Source organism: Thunnus albacares, chromosome 13, assembly GCF_914725855.1.
Source record: "Thunnus albacares chromosome 13, fThuAlb1.1, whole genome shotgun sequence".
Classification (NCBI taxonomy): domain Eukaryota; kingdom Metazoa; phylum Chordata; class Actinopteri; order Scombriformes; family Scombridae; genus Thunnus; species Thunnus albacares.
Window position 1 is genome coordinate 16907135 of NC_058118.1, and position 19036 is coordinate 16926170.

General features: G+C 37.6%; 2 protein-coding genes and 1 non-coding gene across 3 annotated transcripts; 1 reads left to right on the forward strand and 2 right to left on the reverse strand.

Moving 5' to 3' along the window:
• Positions 1-253: 253 nt before the first annotated feature.
• LOC122995430 (apoptosis-inducing factor 3-like) lies at positions 254-13001 on the forward strand. The gene is made up of 18 exons (XM_044370658.1): positions 254-384; positions 2729-2838; positions 3142-3251; positions 3582-3626; positions 5574-5655; positions 5927-6039; positions 6133-6219; positions 6393-6484; positions 7213-7343; positions 8045-8160; positions 8279-8350; positions 8460-8523; positions 8903-8979; positions 9127-9244; positions 9571-9669; positions 10579-10654; positions 10792-10896; positions 11872-13001. Exons 1-18 carry the CDS (start codon positions 254-256, stop codon positions 11903-11905), a joined length of 1662 nt encoding a protein of 553 aa, XP_044226593.1. The 3' UTR covers positions 11906-13001.
• An 865-nt stretch (positions 13002-13866) lies between these two features.
• On the reverse strand, positions 13867-17354 carry c13h17orf97 (chromosome 13 C17orf97 homolog). The gene is made up of 2 exons (XM_044370848.1): positions 16809-17354; positions 13867-15095 (listed from the first exon to the last, which is right to left on the reverse strand). Exons 1-2 carry the CDS (start codon positions 16924-16926, stop codon positions 14680-14682), a joined length of 534 nt encoding a protein of 177 aa, XP_044226783.1. The 5' UTR covers positions 16927-17354; the 3' UTR covers positions 13867-14679.
• A 1004-nt stretch (positions 17355-18358) lies between these two features.
• Positions 18359-18430, reverse strand: trnaw-cca. Its single transcript has one exon. It is a non-coding gene; the product is annotated as a tRNA-Trp (tRNA).
• Positions 18431-19036: the final 606 nt, after the last annotated feature.

The following is a 19036-nucleotide window of genomic DNA, read 5'->3' on the forward strand; positions in this document are numbered from 1 at the left end:
AGGAGATCTGTGTATCTTTGTTTTATTGGTGAATCAGAGAAATGTCTGGGACCAAACAATGTGAGTAATCGATTTGGACCTTTATTGTCTGAATAACTGATCAGTCAGATAGTTATTGGAGGTCAGATATTATAGAGTTTTTGTGAAGCTGCCACATGTCTGAAATAGAAGTAATTGATCTGTGTTGAGGATTTTCACAGGTCTAATCAAAAACAACTGATGCATTTTAAGTCAAGTGTGTGTGTGTGTGTGCATGTGTGCATGTGTGCATGTGTGTGTATGTGTGTATTCAGCCTGTCAGGAGTTTCCGGACTCTGATCCAGATGACACCTCAGAGGAGCTGACAGAGGTGGTGTGTCTGGAGTCAGACCTGCAGGATGGACAGTAAGAGGGGGTGGGGGGGGTGGGGGGGGTTAATGTTGGCGACGGGCTTTTCACAACCTGGCAACCCAAACCTGTTTTTATTTATTCAGCACATTATGATAGACACACATGTAATCTGCAACCCTCTCTCCCTCTGACAAACAAAAGTTTGTGAAGTTCCTGGTTCACAATGTGGAACCTAAAAACTGTTTTACACCTCTATTTGATATTTAAAGCATTTTAATTGTGTATGAACCATTAATCAAACGAGCAAGAGCCTACAGCCAATCAGCCATGTTAGCAGCGCTGTGAGGCTCTACTTAGAAACAGTGGTGATTTGAGCTAAATGCTAACATCAGCATGCTAATAAGCCCTTATAGTGATATTGATGTTCACCAGGTATAGTATTTACCATGTTCACCATCTTAGTTTGCGTGCTAACATTTGCTAATAAGCACAGTACAGCTGAGGCTGAGGGGAATGTCATTAGTTCTGCAGGTGTTTGTTCATTGCTCCAAAGTACTGGACAAAAGTGGATTTCGGAAAATTGTTGCAATTCCTGTTGAGGCCGACATGAATGTCTGCATGAAATTCCATGACAATCCGTGCAATAGACCAGTTGTTGTTGTTGAGGCATTTAACTTTGACTGACAGACCAACAACACTGACATAACAAGAGCCGCATCGTTAAAAGTTATGAGGTCCACTTACTAGCTTTTTCCAGAGCTTTCAACCACAATTCATGGTCTTCCTCAGCGGACAGGGTTTGCTGAGTCGTCATGGAGATTGCTCAATTGTCAGCTGTCGTCACGTGACCCAAGTATGAAGGAATATTGTGAGGTTGAAACCTCTGGAAAAAGCAAGTAAGTGGACCTTGAGTCAAGATATTTTGGGTCAGTTCAAGAACGAACTTTCAGCAGCTTCTTGACAAAATAGCACGTTCATTTTCTCAGCGTACAAAGATGAAAAACACAAGCCTGTAGACATTAACAATAATTATGACTTTTGTCCATCAGGAGCAAAGAATGTGAGACTTTTCCACGCTCTTTGTTTCCTGTTTCCTACGACCAGCCAACGTTGGTTTCTGTTAGCCGTTACCACAATAGTTCCCTAACCATGTGGTTATAATTGTAACCATAGTGACGAAAGTCCCCTAACATTAACAAAGGAGTTATTTAATCAGTTTTTTTAAACTTAACTCAAAGCATGACCTAAGCAAGTTGTTTTTGTGCCTAAACCAAACTTCAACCACAGTGTTGTCACGACATAAAACAGATTTATTCTTCCAACAGTGATTCACGGTGTAAAACATTTTTATTTGTTTTTTGTTCCTGGGTAGTCACTGTTGTTTCCTAATTGCTTATGCCTAAAAAGTATAGAAGATGGCTGTTGTTCCCTTCAGACTTTGCTTTGTGAACAGGACAAGTGATATTTTGAAACTGACCTATTTCCAATGGGAAACAGGTGAATTTGCACATTTTCATTCACATATATACGATACTTTTGTTGTCACTATTGTATAATGTTAGTATAAATACATGTTAATTTTGATTCATACGTTGTTTTTTCTGACTTTATGTGAATGAAAATGTGCAAATTCGCCAAGTACATTTGAAAAGCAAAGTTTGAAGGGCATAACAGACATTTTCTATACTTTTTAAGCATAAGAAATTAGGAATTAATGCTTATTACCCAGGAACTAAATTGTGTTACATAGTTTGAAGGAACTGACAAATGGTGTTGTCTTTTTTGACACCAGTGTGACCTCACTTCTACAGGCATGAGGATCTCAGGGACCTCTGACAGTTTGACAGTGTGCTGAAGTTTAGTGCTCAGAGATTTGTAAAGAAAACAGAGGATCTACAAGAGTCAGAGAGCAAGACATTTAACCTCTGACCAGTCAGTTTCCTCGGAGCTGCTACAACCAAAGCAATTAGTGTGATAGTTTGGTTAATCATGTGACATTGAGACAATTAGCCACGATATCCCAAATCACTAATGGCTTTACAGAACCAGGGAAAATGATCTGATCATTTACCGACTATAATAACGCTTCAACATCTTCTGTATAAAACTGTATAAAATTAATGGTGGACGTAAGGTGGAAACATGGAAATAAATGCACAAACTTGCAAAAACATAGTTCACAGACAGAAACTAAAAAAAACTAAATCAAATGTTCAGACTTAAAAATATTAAAGCTGCCATCAAAAACACACTGAATGTAAAAACTTTTTTTGAAAGATATAATATTTCATATAAAAACAGAAAATCGTATTTGTGTGTACAACTTATTGCAGTACCTGTGTGTGTGTGTGTGTGTGTGTGTGTGTGTGTGTGTGTGCGTGCGTGCGTGTTATCTCAGGATGTTGGAGGTTGAAGTGGGACATCACAGTGTGCTGTTGACACGCAGCGAGGGCAAATACAGTGCCATCGGTAACCAGTGTACACACTATGGCGCCCCACTCAGCAAAGGTAAACTGATGAATGAGTTTGTGTACATTGAAAAGGACGAACACACCTTCAGTCTGTTTACTCACACGTTCATCTGTCAGAGCTGTTTGTTGTGATTCAGGCAGCTTCATGGAAATATGTCAGTTTTTAATCATGTTCTGCAGTTTAATAGTTTCTCTTCAATCATCTCCACCTTTGTTTTGGCCTCTACTGTAAAACAACACTAGCACGAGTATGTGAATGATGATGATGATGATGGTGTGTGTGTGTGTGTGTGTGTGTATGTGTGTGTGTGTGTGTGTGTGTGTGTGTGTGTGTGTTCAGGGTTTATTTCAGGCAACAGAGTGCGCTGCCCATGGCACGGCGCCTGTTTCAACGTCCAAACAGGAGATCTGGAGGAGTTTCCCGGCATGGACTGTTTACCTTGTCACAAGGTACAAACCAGAGAGAGAGACAGACAGGCAGATATACAGACAGACAGACAGACAGACAGATAGACAGGCAGATATACAGACAGACAGACAGACAGATAGACAGGCAGATATACAGACAGACAGACAGACAGACAGATAGACAGGCAGATATACAGACAGACAGACAGACAGATAGACAGGCAGATATACAGACAGACAGACAGACAGACAGACAGATAGACAGGCAGATATACAGACAGACAGACAGACAGACAGACAGACAGACAGACAGACAGACATTTCGCTTTTGACATTTGCTGTCATTTTAATTTGTCTTTTTCTCTTTTGAAGGTCAAAATTCAAAACAGCAAAGTGTATGTGTCTATAAACAAAAGGGTAAGTATGTTCACCTTTTTGGTTTTCAGTTGATGTTACTTCTCCTCAAAGTCATGCTGCTGCTTTTTGTCTTACCACATGAAATGTTCTCTGTGTCAGTGTTCAAAGTGAAAATAAGGGCATGTGGTAAATGTTTTTTGTGATCGCTAATTTATTTGTATCTGACTGAAATATTTTGTGTTTGTATTCAATATTTTCATCAGTATTTTTCACTTGAAGTCATTAAAACTCTTCTGAAACCCAGATCAATGTAATTAATTTAGGTAGGTTAGCAACTCTTTCACATAAAAACTCTTCAGAACAACTAAAAAATGACATAACATATATGCACAGTGTGCAAAAACAACAGGTGTGCAGGTTTGATTTTATTGATATCCAACATTTACATTGCAGACGCAGGCACGACAGTCAAGCCTTAGAGGACAGTGACTCAAAAAGAGAAGTGGTACAAATTCTCAAGTAGCTGATCAGGTACAAGCGCAATGAGAAAGAGCGCTAGACAGAAGAAATACCATAAACAACAAGAGAGCAGATTGTTGCACTGCAAGTGAAAAAGCTGAAGTGTTGAGGTAGAGCAGACTGTATGGAGCTGGGCAGGTTTAAAGGGTCTGTAAACCCTCAAAGGTGTTTCCAGTTAATCTGGTTGATTAGAGTTGGGCCTAACTATGCCGGGATTTCATTGTGGTCACCAAACTCTGAGCCTGTGTCTGAAATCACTTCCTATTTACAATATAGTGCCCTATATTTACAGTCCGGCATTCTATTTAGGAGTCTACTCTGAGTGTTAAAGTCCAGATGAAACGTCATTTTGAGAGCATCTAACTTCATATCGAGACGTATTTCTGAGTGAAACAGGACAGACAGGTGGGACGTAACGTTTGGAGGAATTTGATTGGTGGATGTTATGATATTATTGGTTGAAATTGGTTGGTTCAAGCCTACATAAGCACACGTCATATTTTGTTTTACAGGAAAAAAAACATGATTGGATTTTGATATAAGAATACAAAGAATTTTTTTTTGTATTTTTTTGGCATATATTATTAAATAGATGCACAATATGAACAGTAATGTGATCTAAAAGGGTTAAAAAGGCATTTTTCATTTCATCTCGACATTAAACGAATGCTCTCTATAGTGGCCTCACAATTTCTAACAATAGAGTAAAAAAGTAGTGTCCAATTAATCTCACATTATAGTCGTGCAACACTGATCAATATATGTCAATAAGTGTCAGAAATCTAACTATTGAACACACTAATAAGTGTCTTTACATAGACAGCAGTGAAGTGAATGAGAGAGTCATTTCAGATGTAAAGTACCACCAAACCTTTTTCATGACAACATATTTAATGTCACAGTAGGAAACTACACTTGAACAGAGCAGAGCCATCGTTAACGTTATTAGTAACACCTTTACTTTTCCTACTATGACAAATCACAATGTCTGCTGTTAAAAAGCCTTGTAACAATACGATAAAGATGTACGTTGTCTCACAGCTGCAAAAAACAGGAGAGTGACGGTTGGGCATGTCAGTCCAGCACCATCTGTACACACACACACACACACACACACACACACACACAGAGTCATGACAAGATGTTTAATCAGGAAAAATGAATGAAAACATCTGAGTGAGTGGACTGTGTGGCTGTGTGGAAGGATTTAAAGACCAATATTAGTCCAAAAATTCAATAAGTTTCTAAAGTTTAGTGACACTGGAAGAGTCAACAACAAAAAACTGAAATTGAAATGTAAATAAATTGAATTTTTTATAAAGTTATCAGCAATCAATAATATAAACTACATGTAGGAATACTGTATTTAAAATACACTGTAGGTGACAAACATCACATCCTTCATATTTTGGATTATTATTACTTGTATATAATTGCTAAATCTTCCTGTAGAGGTGTTGATGATGGTGTGTTTTATACGTGATTCAGACTCTGCGGCAGGAGAAAAGAATAAAGAATATGGGAGCTGCAGTACCAGGAGTCACTCACACTGTTCTCCTGTTGGGAGGAGGTGAGTGTGAGCTACTCCACATGTGTGTATATCTGTGTGTATTTGTGTTGTTGTCATTAATGCATTTCTGTACTTACAAGTATCGGTTGAGCAGAGCTGCTATTATTTTTATGTTTACAAGCCTTGCCCTACTGTTAAAGTGTCACAGTGCCACTTTATTAACAGTTAATTTATAGGCTTGACTGTTTTATGTGCAGTATAACGGCCTCTGGTGCGAGGCGGTGTGTGTTCTCAGTGAGTGTGATGGTGTGTTCACTCTCTGCAAGCACAGGGGCTGCGTCGTTGATCTGCGCTGAGACTCTGCGGCAGGAAAACTTCAGCGGCAGGATCATCATGGTCACCAGAGACGACCTTTTACCTTATGACAAAACCCGACTCAGCAAGGTGCTGCAGAGAAAATTACATGATGGCCGGTCATGAATATGTGTAAAATGACCACTGTTACCTAAACACGAACACCCTGCACCCATCTTACAGGTAATGAATGTCGAGAGCGACAGTATTCTGCTGAGGAGGATGGAGTTTTACCATCAGTACGACATCGAGGTGTGGCTCAGGAAAGAAGTGAGTCCTTTATCTCCTGTTGTAACTATATTATGCAATTAATTTTGAATACCGGCCACATACCGTTTTTATCTTGTCTTGGGACTGATTGGTGGAGAGATGAGGAGCTGAGTGCGGATAGATTCATGATGACTGATGATGTGAAATTGACTGGACTCTCGCTGTCTTGACAGGCCCTGTCTGTGGACACAGACAAGAAGACGGTCTCGTTTGATGACGGTTCAGTCCAGAGCTATGATCAGCTCCTCATCTCAACGGGCTGCAGGTAAAGACAAATACACACACACACACACACAAACATTGAACATGTGTGTGCAAACATTCCATTCGAAACCAAGGCAACACAACCCCTAAATGTGCAACAATTCATTAATGTATCAGATAAACTTGGTGCAGTGTGATTCTTATGGAAATGGTGAATATAAAAAGCAAAAGACAACATATTATAACTTTAGGATATACTCTCTGATTTAAATCTCATTTGTATAAACCTGCATCTCTGCATCATGTGGTCTTTTTGTGCGTCTCTTTAAACTCCTTTGATTAACTTGGGTCATCTTTACGGATCAAAACACCTCTTTATCGCAATAATTTCTGTCATGTTCTTGTTTTCCTTTAAAGCGCTTTGTAATTTGGTTTTGAAATGAAATATATTATTTGTTATAGAGTCCCACAAATCCAAAAATGTCCCCAAAATATGCCATTTGTCATATTCACAAAGTTTGTTTTCTATAATTTGTCATCCTGGGAACGTTATCACACCAACTTTGGCATTTTTGTGTACTTACGGAGTGTATATTTAGATATTTAATTCATGACAAACAAAATGAACACCTACAGGGTTACGTGGGCTTTAACATCTAGCTGGATAGTTAGATTGTTCAGAACATACAAGAGTTGATGTTATGACCAACTTTGTATAAGTGAGGTGGTCGTTGCTGGAGAAGCGCTACACTGCACTGCTTATGAACAGAGTCCTGGTCTGTCCTTTAGAGCAAAAGGTCTTGATCTTCCTGGCATGAAGCTGGACAACGTCAGGATGCTGGAGACACCAGAGGACGCCCGGCAAATCCACTCAGCCTGTCTGGGCTGCAACGTCGTCCTCGTGGGAACCTCTTTTGTTGGTACAAATGTTTTCAGTTTGTGCAAAAGATGCATCTACTTTTATATTAGTCTGGACTGGAGATGTGCAGGATTAACAGCAGTAATGGTTTATGTAATGGTTCTACTGTAATGGTTTATTTCATCCTGAAATACAGATAAAGAGTTTTATGAGTTAGGAATATAGAGAAAAGAAACATATTATTTTTGAATTCAATGGAAATAATTTAAAGTTTTTCATTTTAGGTTTTCATTCATTAGTTTTATTTCTTTTAGCCCCAAAAGCGACAAAATGCAGTAAAAAGCTAACAGATGAGTCAAAAATATAACTGGATACATCAGTAAATAAAATATTAAAAGGAAAGTACATAAAAAATAAATATAAAGCTTAATACTTCATACTTAACACTTCACCTTTAACCTTTAAGCCAGATGGTAAAAAATTTGATTTCTTCTTCCTTTACCACCACATTAGTTGATAAAAAAACATTTTCCCATATAAATTTCACATTTTCGTAGTGCTTATATACAATTATATTTATTTTTACACTCAGTTTTAACAGTTGAACTAAGTATTATTTATTCATATATACAGTTATATTTTTGACTTAACTACCTATTGTCAGTTTTGAGGCTCCATACAGTCGTAGTTTTTATAGGTTTGAAATCTGTTTGATTTTCATTTTAATATTCTCTACTTCACCTTTGCTGACTTTTTTTTCAGGCATGGAAGTCGCATCTTATTTGATAGACAAAGCTTCCAGTATCACAGTAATCGGCAGCAGCGAGCTGCCGTACCAGAACACACTGGGTCCTGAAATCGGCAGAGTCACCATGATGGTGAGCGAGAGAGAAAGAGAGAGAGAGAGAGAGAGAGTCTTGTATTAAATCCTCACATTACTTTGATCCTTTGGTCCTTTCATTTTATCCTTTATTTACTTGTCTGTTGTTCCTGCAGATGCTGTCGGAGAAAAATATAAGATTCTTCATGAACGACAACGTGACAGAGGTCAGAGGTGTGAACGGCAAGGTAATGTGAGAAAACATACACAAAAATACACACATTCAGACCTGAATATTAAACATACATTTATATTTTATTTAAGAATATCAGTTCTTAGTGTCCTCTCTCCCTCAAGGTGAAGGAGGTCACGCTTAAAAGTGGAAAAGTTATACCAGCTGACGTTTTGATTGTTGGTATCGGTAAGTGCAGTGCAGACATTGTTCCCTTTATTACTACTTAATATCATCAATTACTATCAATGTTTTATAGTAAATTAAAGATATTTGTTGAGTCAGTAACTATATTTGATTATCATTGATAGTTGTATAAACATGCACTATTATAACATCTGACTGACAAAGAGTACTGTCGCTGTTTTTTGATTCTTTGGAGTGTCATTTATTATTTTGCTGCCGCAGCTTGAGTTTTCTTTGTAATTGTATCATATTTTTTAATGACAAACAAACAACCATGATGGATTTCATATTTCAGAACAATGAGATAGATGAGAAAAACAGCTCAGCAGTATTTGTAGAAAATCTGCTCAACCACTTCTGTCTTGCTCCTCTCTCCCTACAGGCATCATTCCTAACTCAGAGTTCCTTCGGGGCAGTAAAATACAGATGGACTCAAAAAACTTTGTGACAGTCGACAAGGTCAGCGAGCAACCTGCTGTTCAGCTGCTCATCTGGATCTCATTCTCATTCCCATGACCTTCATTTCTTAATAAATCTTCCTCAGATTAATCCGTATATTCCGCACCGTTGATTTATCAGTTGTCTCCTTGTGTCTTTCCTCTGCAGTACATGCGCACCAACATCCCCGAGGTGTTCTGTGGAGGTGACCTGGCCACCTTCCCCCTGGCGATGGCCAAAAACCGGCTGGTCAACATTGGACACTGGCAGATGGCGCAAGCACATGGTAACGTAGTAACAATGTAAATGTAGTCACAAACTCCTAAACTGCTTGACAAAGCAATACAATACGAAAGCACTCAACTTTTTTATGATATAATGTAAATCTTTTAGTGTCACAGTGGTTCAGACTTCAGGGAAAGTAGAGCACTTCCAACATGAATATTATATACAGACTACTATTTAAATACCAAATACTGCTCTGAGTCGATACTAAACCCTCATTATCTATTCTTTTTACTCTATTATCTGTTTAATATCTGTGTCTATAATATCTTGCATAGTTGTATTTCCATTTGAACTGTAATGGGTTTTTTTTTTATTGTTGTTTAGGGAGGATAGCAGCTCTGAACATGCTGGATAAACCAACTGAACTCAATTCAGTTCCTTTCTACTGGACCGTCCTACTGGGTAAAACCATCCGATATGCAGGTCGGCACCTCCCACTACACACACACACACACACACACACACACACATATAAATATTTGTTTGTGCGTATCTTTGTAATTGATAATAATGCTGAGTTCAGCCGCACAGAGAGGGCTTCATAGTCACATGATTGAATTTGTCGCAGCACTATTTAGACACAAACTCTGCCCCCCCACATGTGATACAGATACAGGAAATGGGACCTCGCTAACTGTAAACCTTTAATCAAAGAGCAAATTTTAAAATGCTCTGCCAGCCAGGGACGGATTATGAAACAATGAGCCCCTGGCACAGAAATACAGTATAAATGGCTTCCGCTTCTACCAAGCAGAACGTCACCATGAACGCCACAGACTGAGCCGTGTCACTTGCAGTTGTTTCACGTCTTTGTCAGCGATATTTCGCTGGTTCAGCATAACTCTAAAGTGCTGCTATTGGTAGAAAAGAGCACCTGAAACTTAAGTGCATTGTTCAGACTGAAGAGAGGTTGTCTAAACGCTGCCCAAAGCTTCATGTCAAACAGATCCACATCTTAAACCCAAACTATAAGACTCTGTACACAATATTATATGAAACTATCTAAGGAAACCTTTGATACAGGTTATATCACTCTGGAGGGAATCATGTTGGACTCAGGAGCCAAAAACATGCTCAGGACATCCCTACATCTGACTGAGCCCTTTGACCTTTCAACAAAAAATGTCATTTCACGCAGATTCTTTAGCATGGGGCCCCCTGACCCCTCGGGCCCCTAGGCCTTTAACCAGTAATCTAGTCAATGACGCCACCCAAAACTCCTGCTGCTCAATAACTTACTGAATTTACGCTGAATCCTACACTGATAGATTTTGGATTGCAGGGCTTATCACCAACAAATGTAACTCATGTGTTTGTTGTGTTTGTGTGCAGGCTATGGGGAGGGATACACTGAAATTGTAATGAAAGGAAACTTTGAGGACAGGAGGTTCCTGGCATTGTACATCAAGTAAGTCAAGAAAAACTGCCACTGTTCTAAACAAACAAACAAAGAATAAAAAGCATATATTATTCTTAATGTAATATTAGATAAAATCCTAAAATATGTATGTTTTGATATGTTTATGTAATGCTTTTTTCTAATAGGAATGATGAGGTCATAGCGGCAGCAAGCCTAAACTACGACCCTGCGGTGTCTGCGGTAGCTGAGAGGTTCGCAGCAGGAAAAGTCATCACAAAGAGAGAAGCTCAGTATGTAACATCTCTACATTTTTATGCCACTTTGTTTTCTATGTTTTCCATGTTTTATCATTTTAGCCTCATATTAACAAAGTTTTAGCTAATTCTGTCCTTCACTCACTCGACTTATTAGGGTTTGGTGACAGTAGGGACTAGAGAGGGTATGTTTGTTTACAATAAACAAACAAAAAGACATCTTATAATGTTTATGACCAGGAAGTTGGAGTCTGCAGCTTGTATTCTTACAGATTAATAAGATGACTGATTAGAACAACGTCCCTCAGAAACATCTACTGCAGAGAAGTGATGAAGCTCTGAAATCATAATTTTGGGTTCTTTGTTTTGAACAAAACGTCAGCATTCTTCCTGCAGCAGCTACATCATCGTGTGTTATGGATTCTTTCCACTTTATAGCTTCTACATATGTAAGGTGATGATGTTTTCTAAATATGTGAGGAGGAGTTGTGGTAAAGTTTTTGGCATTATGTTCTGTAACAGTTTAATTTATATATATATATATATATATATATATATATATATATATATATATATATATTGTAAAATGTTTCAAAATGGTGTTTAAACAGGATCTTTGTTTGAGGCGTCATTTTATAAGATTTTAATGGACACCTGCCAGCCAATCAGAAATGAGTATTCCCCAGACATTTTTGATTAATTATTGAAAACAAATGAGGTTATAAGCCACATGATTTCAGACTTAAATTACACCAGTGGTATCGTTGGTGCTGGTGTTTCTCAAAAGACCACATTTCCCATAAACCCTGTTGCTTCCTGTCACTTGCCTCCTTCTCAGCGTCACTCCTCATGCAGTTTCTAGTCTCTGTTTCTTTACTTTATTGACCAAAACTTTGAAAACAGACGGACAGATAGAAGAAATAGTGACACAATCAAGTCAATAACAACAAATGCATCAATTGATATTAATCCATATAAAAGCACAGCGTCTCTTCTTCCTCTTCCTGACAGATCGGATACCCTTAGCTGGCTGCAGCTGTCCTGATCTACGCTTTCCTCCGCTCGTCTGCTTCAGCACATCATCATCATCATCATCCGTACGACGCTGACACTCAGCCAGACCGTGCTTCATCGGTCTCTTCGTCAACCCGCCGCCCTCACCGAGGACAAAGCGTTTCAGAGACGTTTGATTCGGTAGAGACAGACTTCACTGATGGTGTCACGAAGAAATTTTTACAGTTCAGTGTTTTGGATGCAGGTTGTGTAGATTCAAACTGTCCGTCATACAGTCAGTGTTCATGTGAGGACGACTCCAACATGCAAACAACAGATACCTCAGACGCATGCAGATTTTTGGGACTTTTAGCTTCTTTTTAAATCTTAATATTTTTTATTATTTTATTAGATTTTTTGTTTTAACTTTATGGCTTTATGTCTAGGGGGGGGAGTATTTCAGTTAACAGTCCAGAGATGTCACATTTAAGATGCCTCAGTATGTTTCTCTGCTTTCATATTTAAAAAGGTGGCGTAAGCTGCCTTTTACTTGGATGGGGTCGCTGGAAAAAAACACAAGTGACCTTAATGCCCACTGCGGCTGTGTACGTGGTCTGGTCAGTGAGTGGGAGGGGGGATTAGGAGAACAGAGGGGGGAGCGTTCAGCCCTTTGAAGCAGAGATGCTGAAATAGGCAACGGTGACAAAACACACCAACAGGGAACAATAGGCCTTTCGACAGACAGCACACACAGGCGGTGTGACAAAAGAAATGCTGCGTTTTTCTCTCTTTCCCTCCATCTCTGCTGGTTTATCACTGTTTTTTTTTTTTTTTTTTACTTCACACCTCTCTTTCCACCTCGCCATGTACTTTTAGCTTCACTCTCAGTGCCCTTCCTGTCCACAGTACGCCTCAGTTCACTGTATCCACCGTTCAACTGGTGCCAGTTATAATATTTTAGGTTTGCAGGCGTCAATGGCTTATATTTTGTACAAATGTTGTATGTAAAAGATTTGAACTTTTTTTTTTTTGCCAAACATGACGAGACAACTCGTTTTTCTTCCTTGTAAGGAGCAAGTTTAACATTATTTAGATGATGATCTGCATTTAAACTTGATTCACACTCATGTTAATGGGAGTGAGGAGGTGGATAAAATATTCTATCGTGCTAAATGCAGTTTTATACAACGATATTGATATTTACTGTGATAAAATACATTTTCTGTATTGAGAAATTGTTAATTGATAGAATAACCAGACAGGAATCTTCTATTTTGGTGAATTGAGCAAATTAAATACCTGAAAAGTCTTCTTTAAAGGGCGACGAAATCTCATGTTATTCAAAATTACGGTTACAGATTATTAAGGAGAGACATGACACATTTCCATTCTTAAGCTAGTTGTAAAATCATTTCCATCTTTCTGTTCATCTTACTGGAAAAATGCAACACTGACTTTCCTGTAAGCTCACATCTCTCAGAGAGAACTAACAACTTATTCAGAGCCCAAATACACTGTTCAATAATTTAATGATGTAAAAACAAAACAAACAAAATGAAATTTCTTTTCTCTTGGATTTAGTTAAACATTGAATTTTGGTTGAATTTGTTGTTGCATCTTATAAAATCAATAAGATAAGTTTCAATGCTGAATATCAGATGCTGAGGAAGAAATAATAGAGATTGTACTTGTCATTTAAACTTATTTGTCTTGTGTTCCACTTTGTTCATGCATAAAAAATCTCAGGCACAACTATTTTGTCTCTGTTTTGTTTTGTTTTTTCATTCATTGACTCATCAGTTTTGGAGCAGCTGATTCACTCAGTGAAAACACAACTTTTCTGCCATCTATCGTCGAGCAGAGGTAGCGTTTCCAAGAACAACAAAACCACAAATGATCTTTCCCTCTGTGTAAGTTTAGTTTATCATTACAAAAAGAGCAACATCATTTGTTTCCTCTCTAACTTGGTTTTAAATAAAATGTTAAATTGCCTTTATGTTACTACATTTGCACAAAAAGACACCAGACAGACACAGCAGCAGTGATTCAGCACTTTGTCAGGATAAAAGAATATTAACACACCAGTGCTGCTGCCATTCAGTGACAAGAGCTGCAGGACATAAGGAGAAAGAAAGAAAAGCAACAGAGGTTCAGGATGGATTCAGGACTTTGCACATTAGCTCACTGGTCCATCAGGTCAGACAATATGCTTATAACAGTTTGAACTTTTAAACATATTTTATTAGACGAAGTGACAACATACAGGAGAAGCGCATTGTTACAATTAAATTTCAGTTTTAATGAAACATCTACTCTGTTGGAGGCTTTCTGGGTATTTTTGTGAGAAAAAAAAGAAGAAAAAGAAAATTGCTCACCTATATTTAAAAGTTCATAAGAAGTTCAAAAGAAAGGTCATGTGACCTCCCCTCCCGTGTATTTAACCCTCCTCTACCTCACGGACCTGTGAACAGGCAGATGTGAGGAGGGTGCAGTGGTATTAGCCTGATTAGGTTTCAGTCCTCAAAGATCCACTTTGGGTCTTTTCTGGAAGCGTTACATAATTTAGAGGCACAAGATAAACTGTTCAAATCCTCTATTAAGTTTTTAACAGGTATCTTGAACAGGAGGTGATATGTGTGATATGTGTTTTGTGCCTGACAGTATATCTATCTGGTGTTTTTATTGAATCAGAAACGTGTTCAATTTTTCTTCAGTCCAACATCTTGACGGGGCCCAGTGGCCACAGTGGCTTCATCTGTTTTTAACTGAACTAACAGCATAATAATTATACTGTAAATGAACAAGACTCTCATTTTCTTCTTTAATTCAATCTGCACTCAGATGCGGTGATGATGACACAGACCTCTGTTGCTCAGAAGCCTTTTTCTCTTTGTCCTCTTTAGGAAAAGTCTGTCTCAGTGTATCCTGCGTTTCCTTTAACAGAGCCTCTCTGTGTGCGATGTAACGCTGCCGCCTGTTGGCCCTGTACAGCTCCAGCCTCTTCTCCTCAGCCTGGGGGTCCTCCAGCACTCCCTCCCACCTCAGGCTCTCCCTGGCCTGGGCGCTGAGCACTGACACATACCCCTGCGCCGGAGCCACACTGCCACTGGTTTTGTTTGTTGCTGTCAGCCGAGCCGGTGAACCCTTGGGGTATTTCTTGCTCCTGCGGCCGCTGCCAGTGAGCCACTCTCCATCCTTCGTAGTGGTGGCTCTGAGCTTGGACAGCTCAGTCTGACGTTTCTCTGCAGAGAGCAAACATAAACATGTAGGCGCATGAACACTAACAGATTTCAGGGTTTAGATTACTAATGACTCCCTATGGAGTTGGAGGGATAATGGCTTGGTTTACAGTAATGAGCTGTAATAGGCCGGTGAGCGGCGGCGACACTGGGATCCTGTTCTCTAATGACCTATTCAATCTCACAGGGAAGCAGCAACACATGACCCTCGTACTTATGTTTACATTGTGTACAGAAACAAGACCTTCATTTGTAATTCAAATGATTGTTTTTCAGGCTTCTCATTATATGACAGTTTATACGTGAATACTTTCTGTGCTCTTTGGCAACATTTACTCCACCAGGAACACTGTATGTATTTCATGGTCTGCTTCTCAAAGATCTGCTTTTAATAGAGATTGTGACACAGTAATCTAATTTCCTTTAAAGAAGCCTGAGGTCTCAAATCTATTTCTCAATCCTCCATTTTTATGACAGTAATGCAGGATTTCATTGTTCGACATTCAAAGTTGTTTTTTTCTTTGACTCAACAGTTTGAAGCCATTAAAATAAGAATTGAAAGCTCTTAAATGACTGGAAGGATGCTAAATACTTACATGATAAAGACTTTTGTGTGTATAGGAGGCTGCATAAACCAGCCAATGAGCGCTTTTATAGCTTAGTGGAAATAAATCTATAACACAATGGTTATGAATGAAAACAGCAGGCATTAACTTTACTGTAGTGTAGTCAAAAATGAGATTTCTGCTGGTATTTTTGTACTTAATTAGACAAAAAGAGCAGTAAAATGTATGTTTTTTGTTTTTTCTTTTGCAAGCTATCAACTGTAAAAAGAATTAATTCTGAAGAACGGTACATTTTGCTAATCATTGTTGATAACTTGTCACTATTTTCAATGGTTCAACCATTCTGTTGGTTTTAAACTTATTTAAATATCGTATTACTTATGAATTATGTTTTGTATAACCTCAACATGCACACTAACTACTATAATAGGGAAATTAATTACAATATTCCCTTGAGAATATAAATGATAAGTTCAGTTGGGGCTGCAACTAATGGTTAATTTCTGATTGATGTGTCAATTGGTTCTTGATTAATCTATTAGTCTATTAGTCAACAGTAGGAAACTCAAAATATTCCATTTAAAATTGGCACTATAGTGCCAGTATCTCAAAGTGGTGCTCACTTGTTTTATTAAAGTAAAATATTTGTCCACCTGTAAATAAAAGAGGACAAAAAATGAGGGCTTGATCATATTTTGCACATTTCCAGTTGTTGAATGTAAGTAAGTAAGTTTAACTTCAGGCTGCTTATTTGAGTATTTGATTTCATGCTACTGTATACTTCTACTTCAGTACATTTCCACGGAAAATATTGTTCTTTTTAGTGATTAAAATTGTACATGCAAAACCTGTACTGAGTTATAAACTATGATACATGATTAAAAATTAAACTACAAACAGTAAATAAAGTACAAACAGTAAAGTACCTCTTACAAATGAATGCTTCAGTAATAATTTATACAATTAAAATATAAAGTTACACTGACTGGATGCATTCTGCTACATAATGAGTCGTTATTTTAATAAAATACACTTTGTTGGTAATGTTTAGGTACTTTAATAGGACTTTTATGGATTATTTTTACATTGTGGTGTTGCTACACTTGTAAATAGGATGTGAATACTGTTGTTTTTACTGTAACTTCTTTACCTGCATCTTCTGGAGGAGTGTTGGAAGCGGTGGCTTTCTTTCTTTTCTTCTTTTTCTTCTTCTTATTGTCTGTGTTCTTGGATGTCTGGAGCAGCTTACAGTTTTGGTCTTCTGGCATGCTGCTAATTGGTTGTATCTCTACACACACTGGGTGCTGAAGAGAAGGTCTGTGTGGGCTAAACAAGCTCACAGAGTCCGAGGACGTTCGTGACGATCTTCTCGGGATTTACAATAACGGTCATGAAGACATAAACTGCAGACAAAGAAATGTAAATTAGCTTTAACGCTGAACACAGAGAGCTCTAAATCTTCGTTCCCTCACAAGAAGTTGGGCTGCACAGCGAGTATCGGCGGCTGTTATTGTTCTTCAGTCCCGAGACAAACTGTTTTAACTCTAGTGGTTTCAAACAACTAAGTTTATAAGCCTACATTGCGCAAAAAGGCAGAGAAAAGTGTAAAAAACTGGATGCTCCATCGCTTGTTTTGATATTTGTTCCGGGATCAGAATCACGCTCAGCCGCCGCGTTGCCCAGTGACGCGTATCCATGGCAACAGGACACACCTCCTCACAGAAGAGACACGTGTTGATTTAACAGCTAACTAAGTTTCACTTTTACCCAACGAAAACATGTCAAAAACGTTGTTTTCTTGACATTTTTAAAGTTCTAAAAAACGAAAACTGTGTTTGTTCCGGTTAATACTGTAAATGTTTCCTGAGTGCAAACATTTAGCATGTTCTGGTTGACAGTGGACTCTTTATTTCCTTTATTTATATTCATCATTTAGAGATGAATACACCGTGTGGATACACTTACAGAACAAATGGAAAACAAAACAGTACAAGACACAATAATACATAACACAACAATAACAAAACAAACAACAAACAAGAAACTAAGTCACAAAAACATAAGTTACAACCTTAGACACAATCGAAAGAAAACTGGTCAGTCTATAAAGGAACAGTGAGCATTACTGAAAACAACAATTTGTTTTAAGATGAGAAAACAAAACATTTTTGAATAAGCCAAATGATTATTATTGGTTAATAATCATTTAGCTATTATTGGTTATTATACAGATTTCATTTTTTAAATTGTTTTAATTGTACTGTACATATATATCCCGTTAATACACACATGTAGTTTATTTACACTCAAATTTATATCTACATTAGCATTCATACTTCTATTTATATTCTGCTTTTTTTAAACACACAGTTTTTTTTTATCATGTCAATATGAGTACATAGTCTACCTCCACTACACCCTTATAAATTCCCTACAGTTATGTTTTTGTTTATGTTGACTGTTTAATGTTCATATTTGTTGCTTTTTTTCTGTTGACATCTGGACCACGTTGAATTCCTTTCAGCCCACTTACTTTCCGGCGAATAAATGTGATAGTGGTTTTGGTACTTTTCAGAAGGGAAGGTTGGACTGCTCAGCAAATACGCTTGAATTGGACACAAACACAAGATTTATACGTGAACACCATTCAAATTTATAAGGTCTACATAACCCTTGTCTATCTGGCCAAAGCAAAGTTTTTGACCCCGACGTGATTTGAACACGCAACCTTCTGATCTGGAGTCAGACGCGCTACCGTTGCGCCACGAGGTCTGATGCAGTACGCACTAATATTTTGACAAGTACCCCACGATTTATTTATTACAAAACGAAACTGGATTAAAGACTATTGTATTTACACTATTGAATATTGTGAATATACTGTATTTACAGAATGACATAAGAATTATTTTTTTTATCTCTAATGTTTAGATTTTATCACTGAGTGGAAGTAACTCATCTTTACTGTAGTAATTAATGTAGGTAGATATTCTCCCTCATCACTGACTCAGACTGCTGCTGTTTAATTTATTAAATTAATTTGGTATTTATTATAACCTCAATGCTGGATTATATCATTTTGTAGCTACATAATAGTTGGTCTGAAGATCTGAGAGCAGCTGAAAGAGTTGATATCTTTAAACGTCAACTTAAAACCTCTTTAACCTTTAACCTGGCTTTTGATTAAAAATGATTTATAGACATTATGTACTTTATTTTATTCACTTATTTTATTGTATTCATGTTGTAAAATTTTATCTTATTATATATATCCTCCCTATTGATTTTATTTGTCTTAGTTTTTTAGTTTATTTTATCTAGTTTTTAATCTAGTTTTTATTTCACTCTATTTCATGTTAATTATTGTTTTTGAATTTA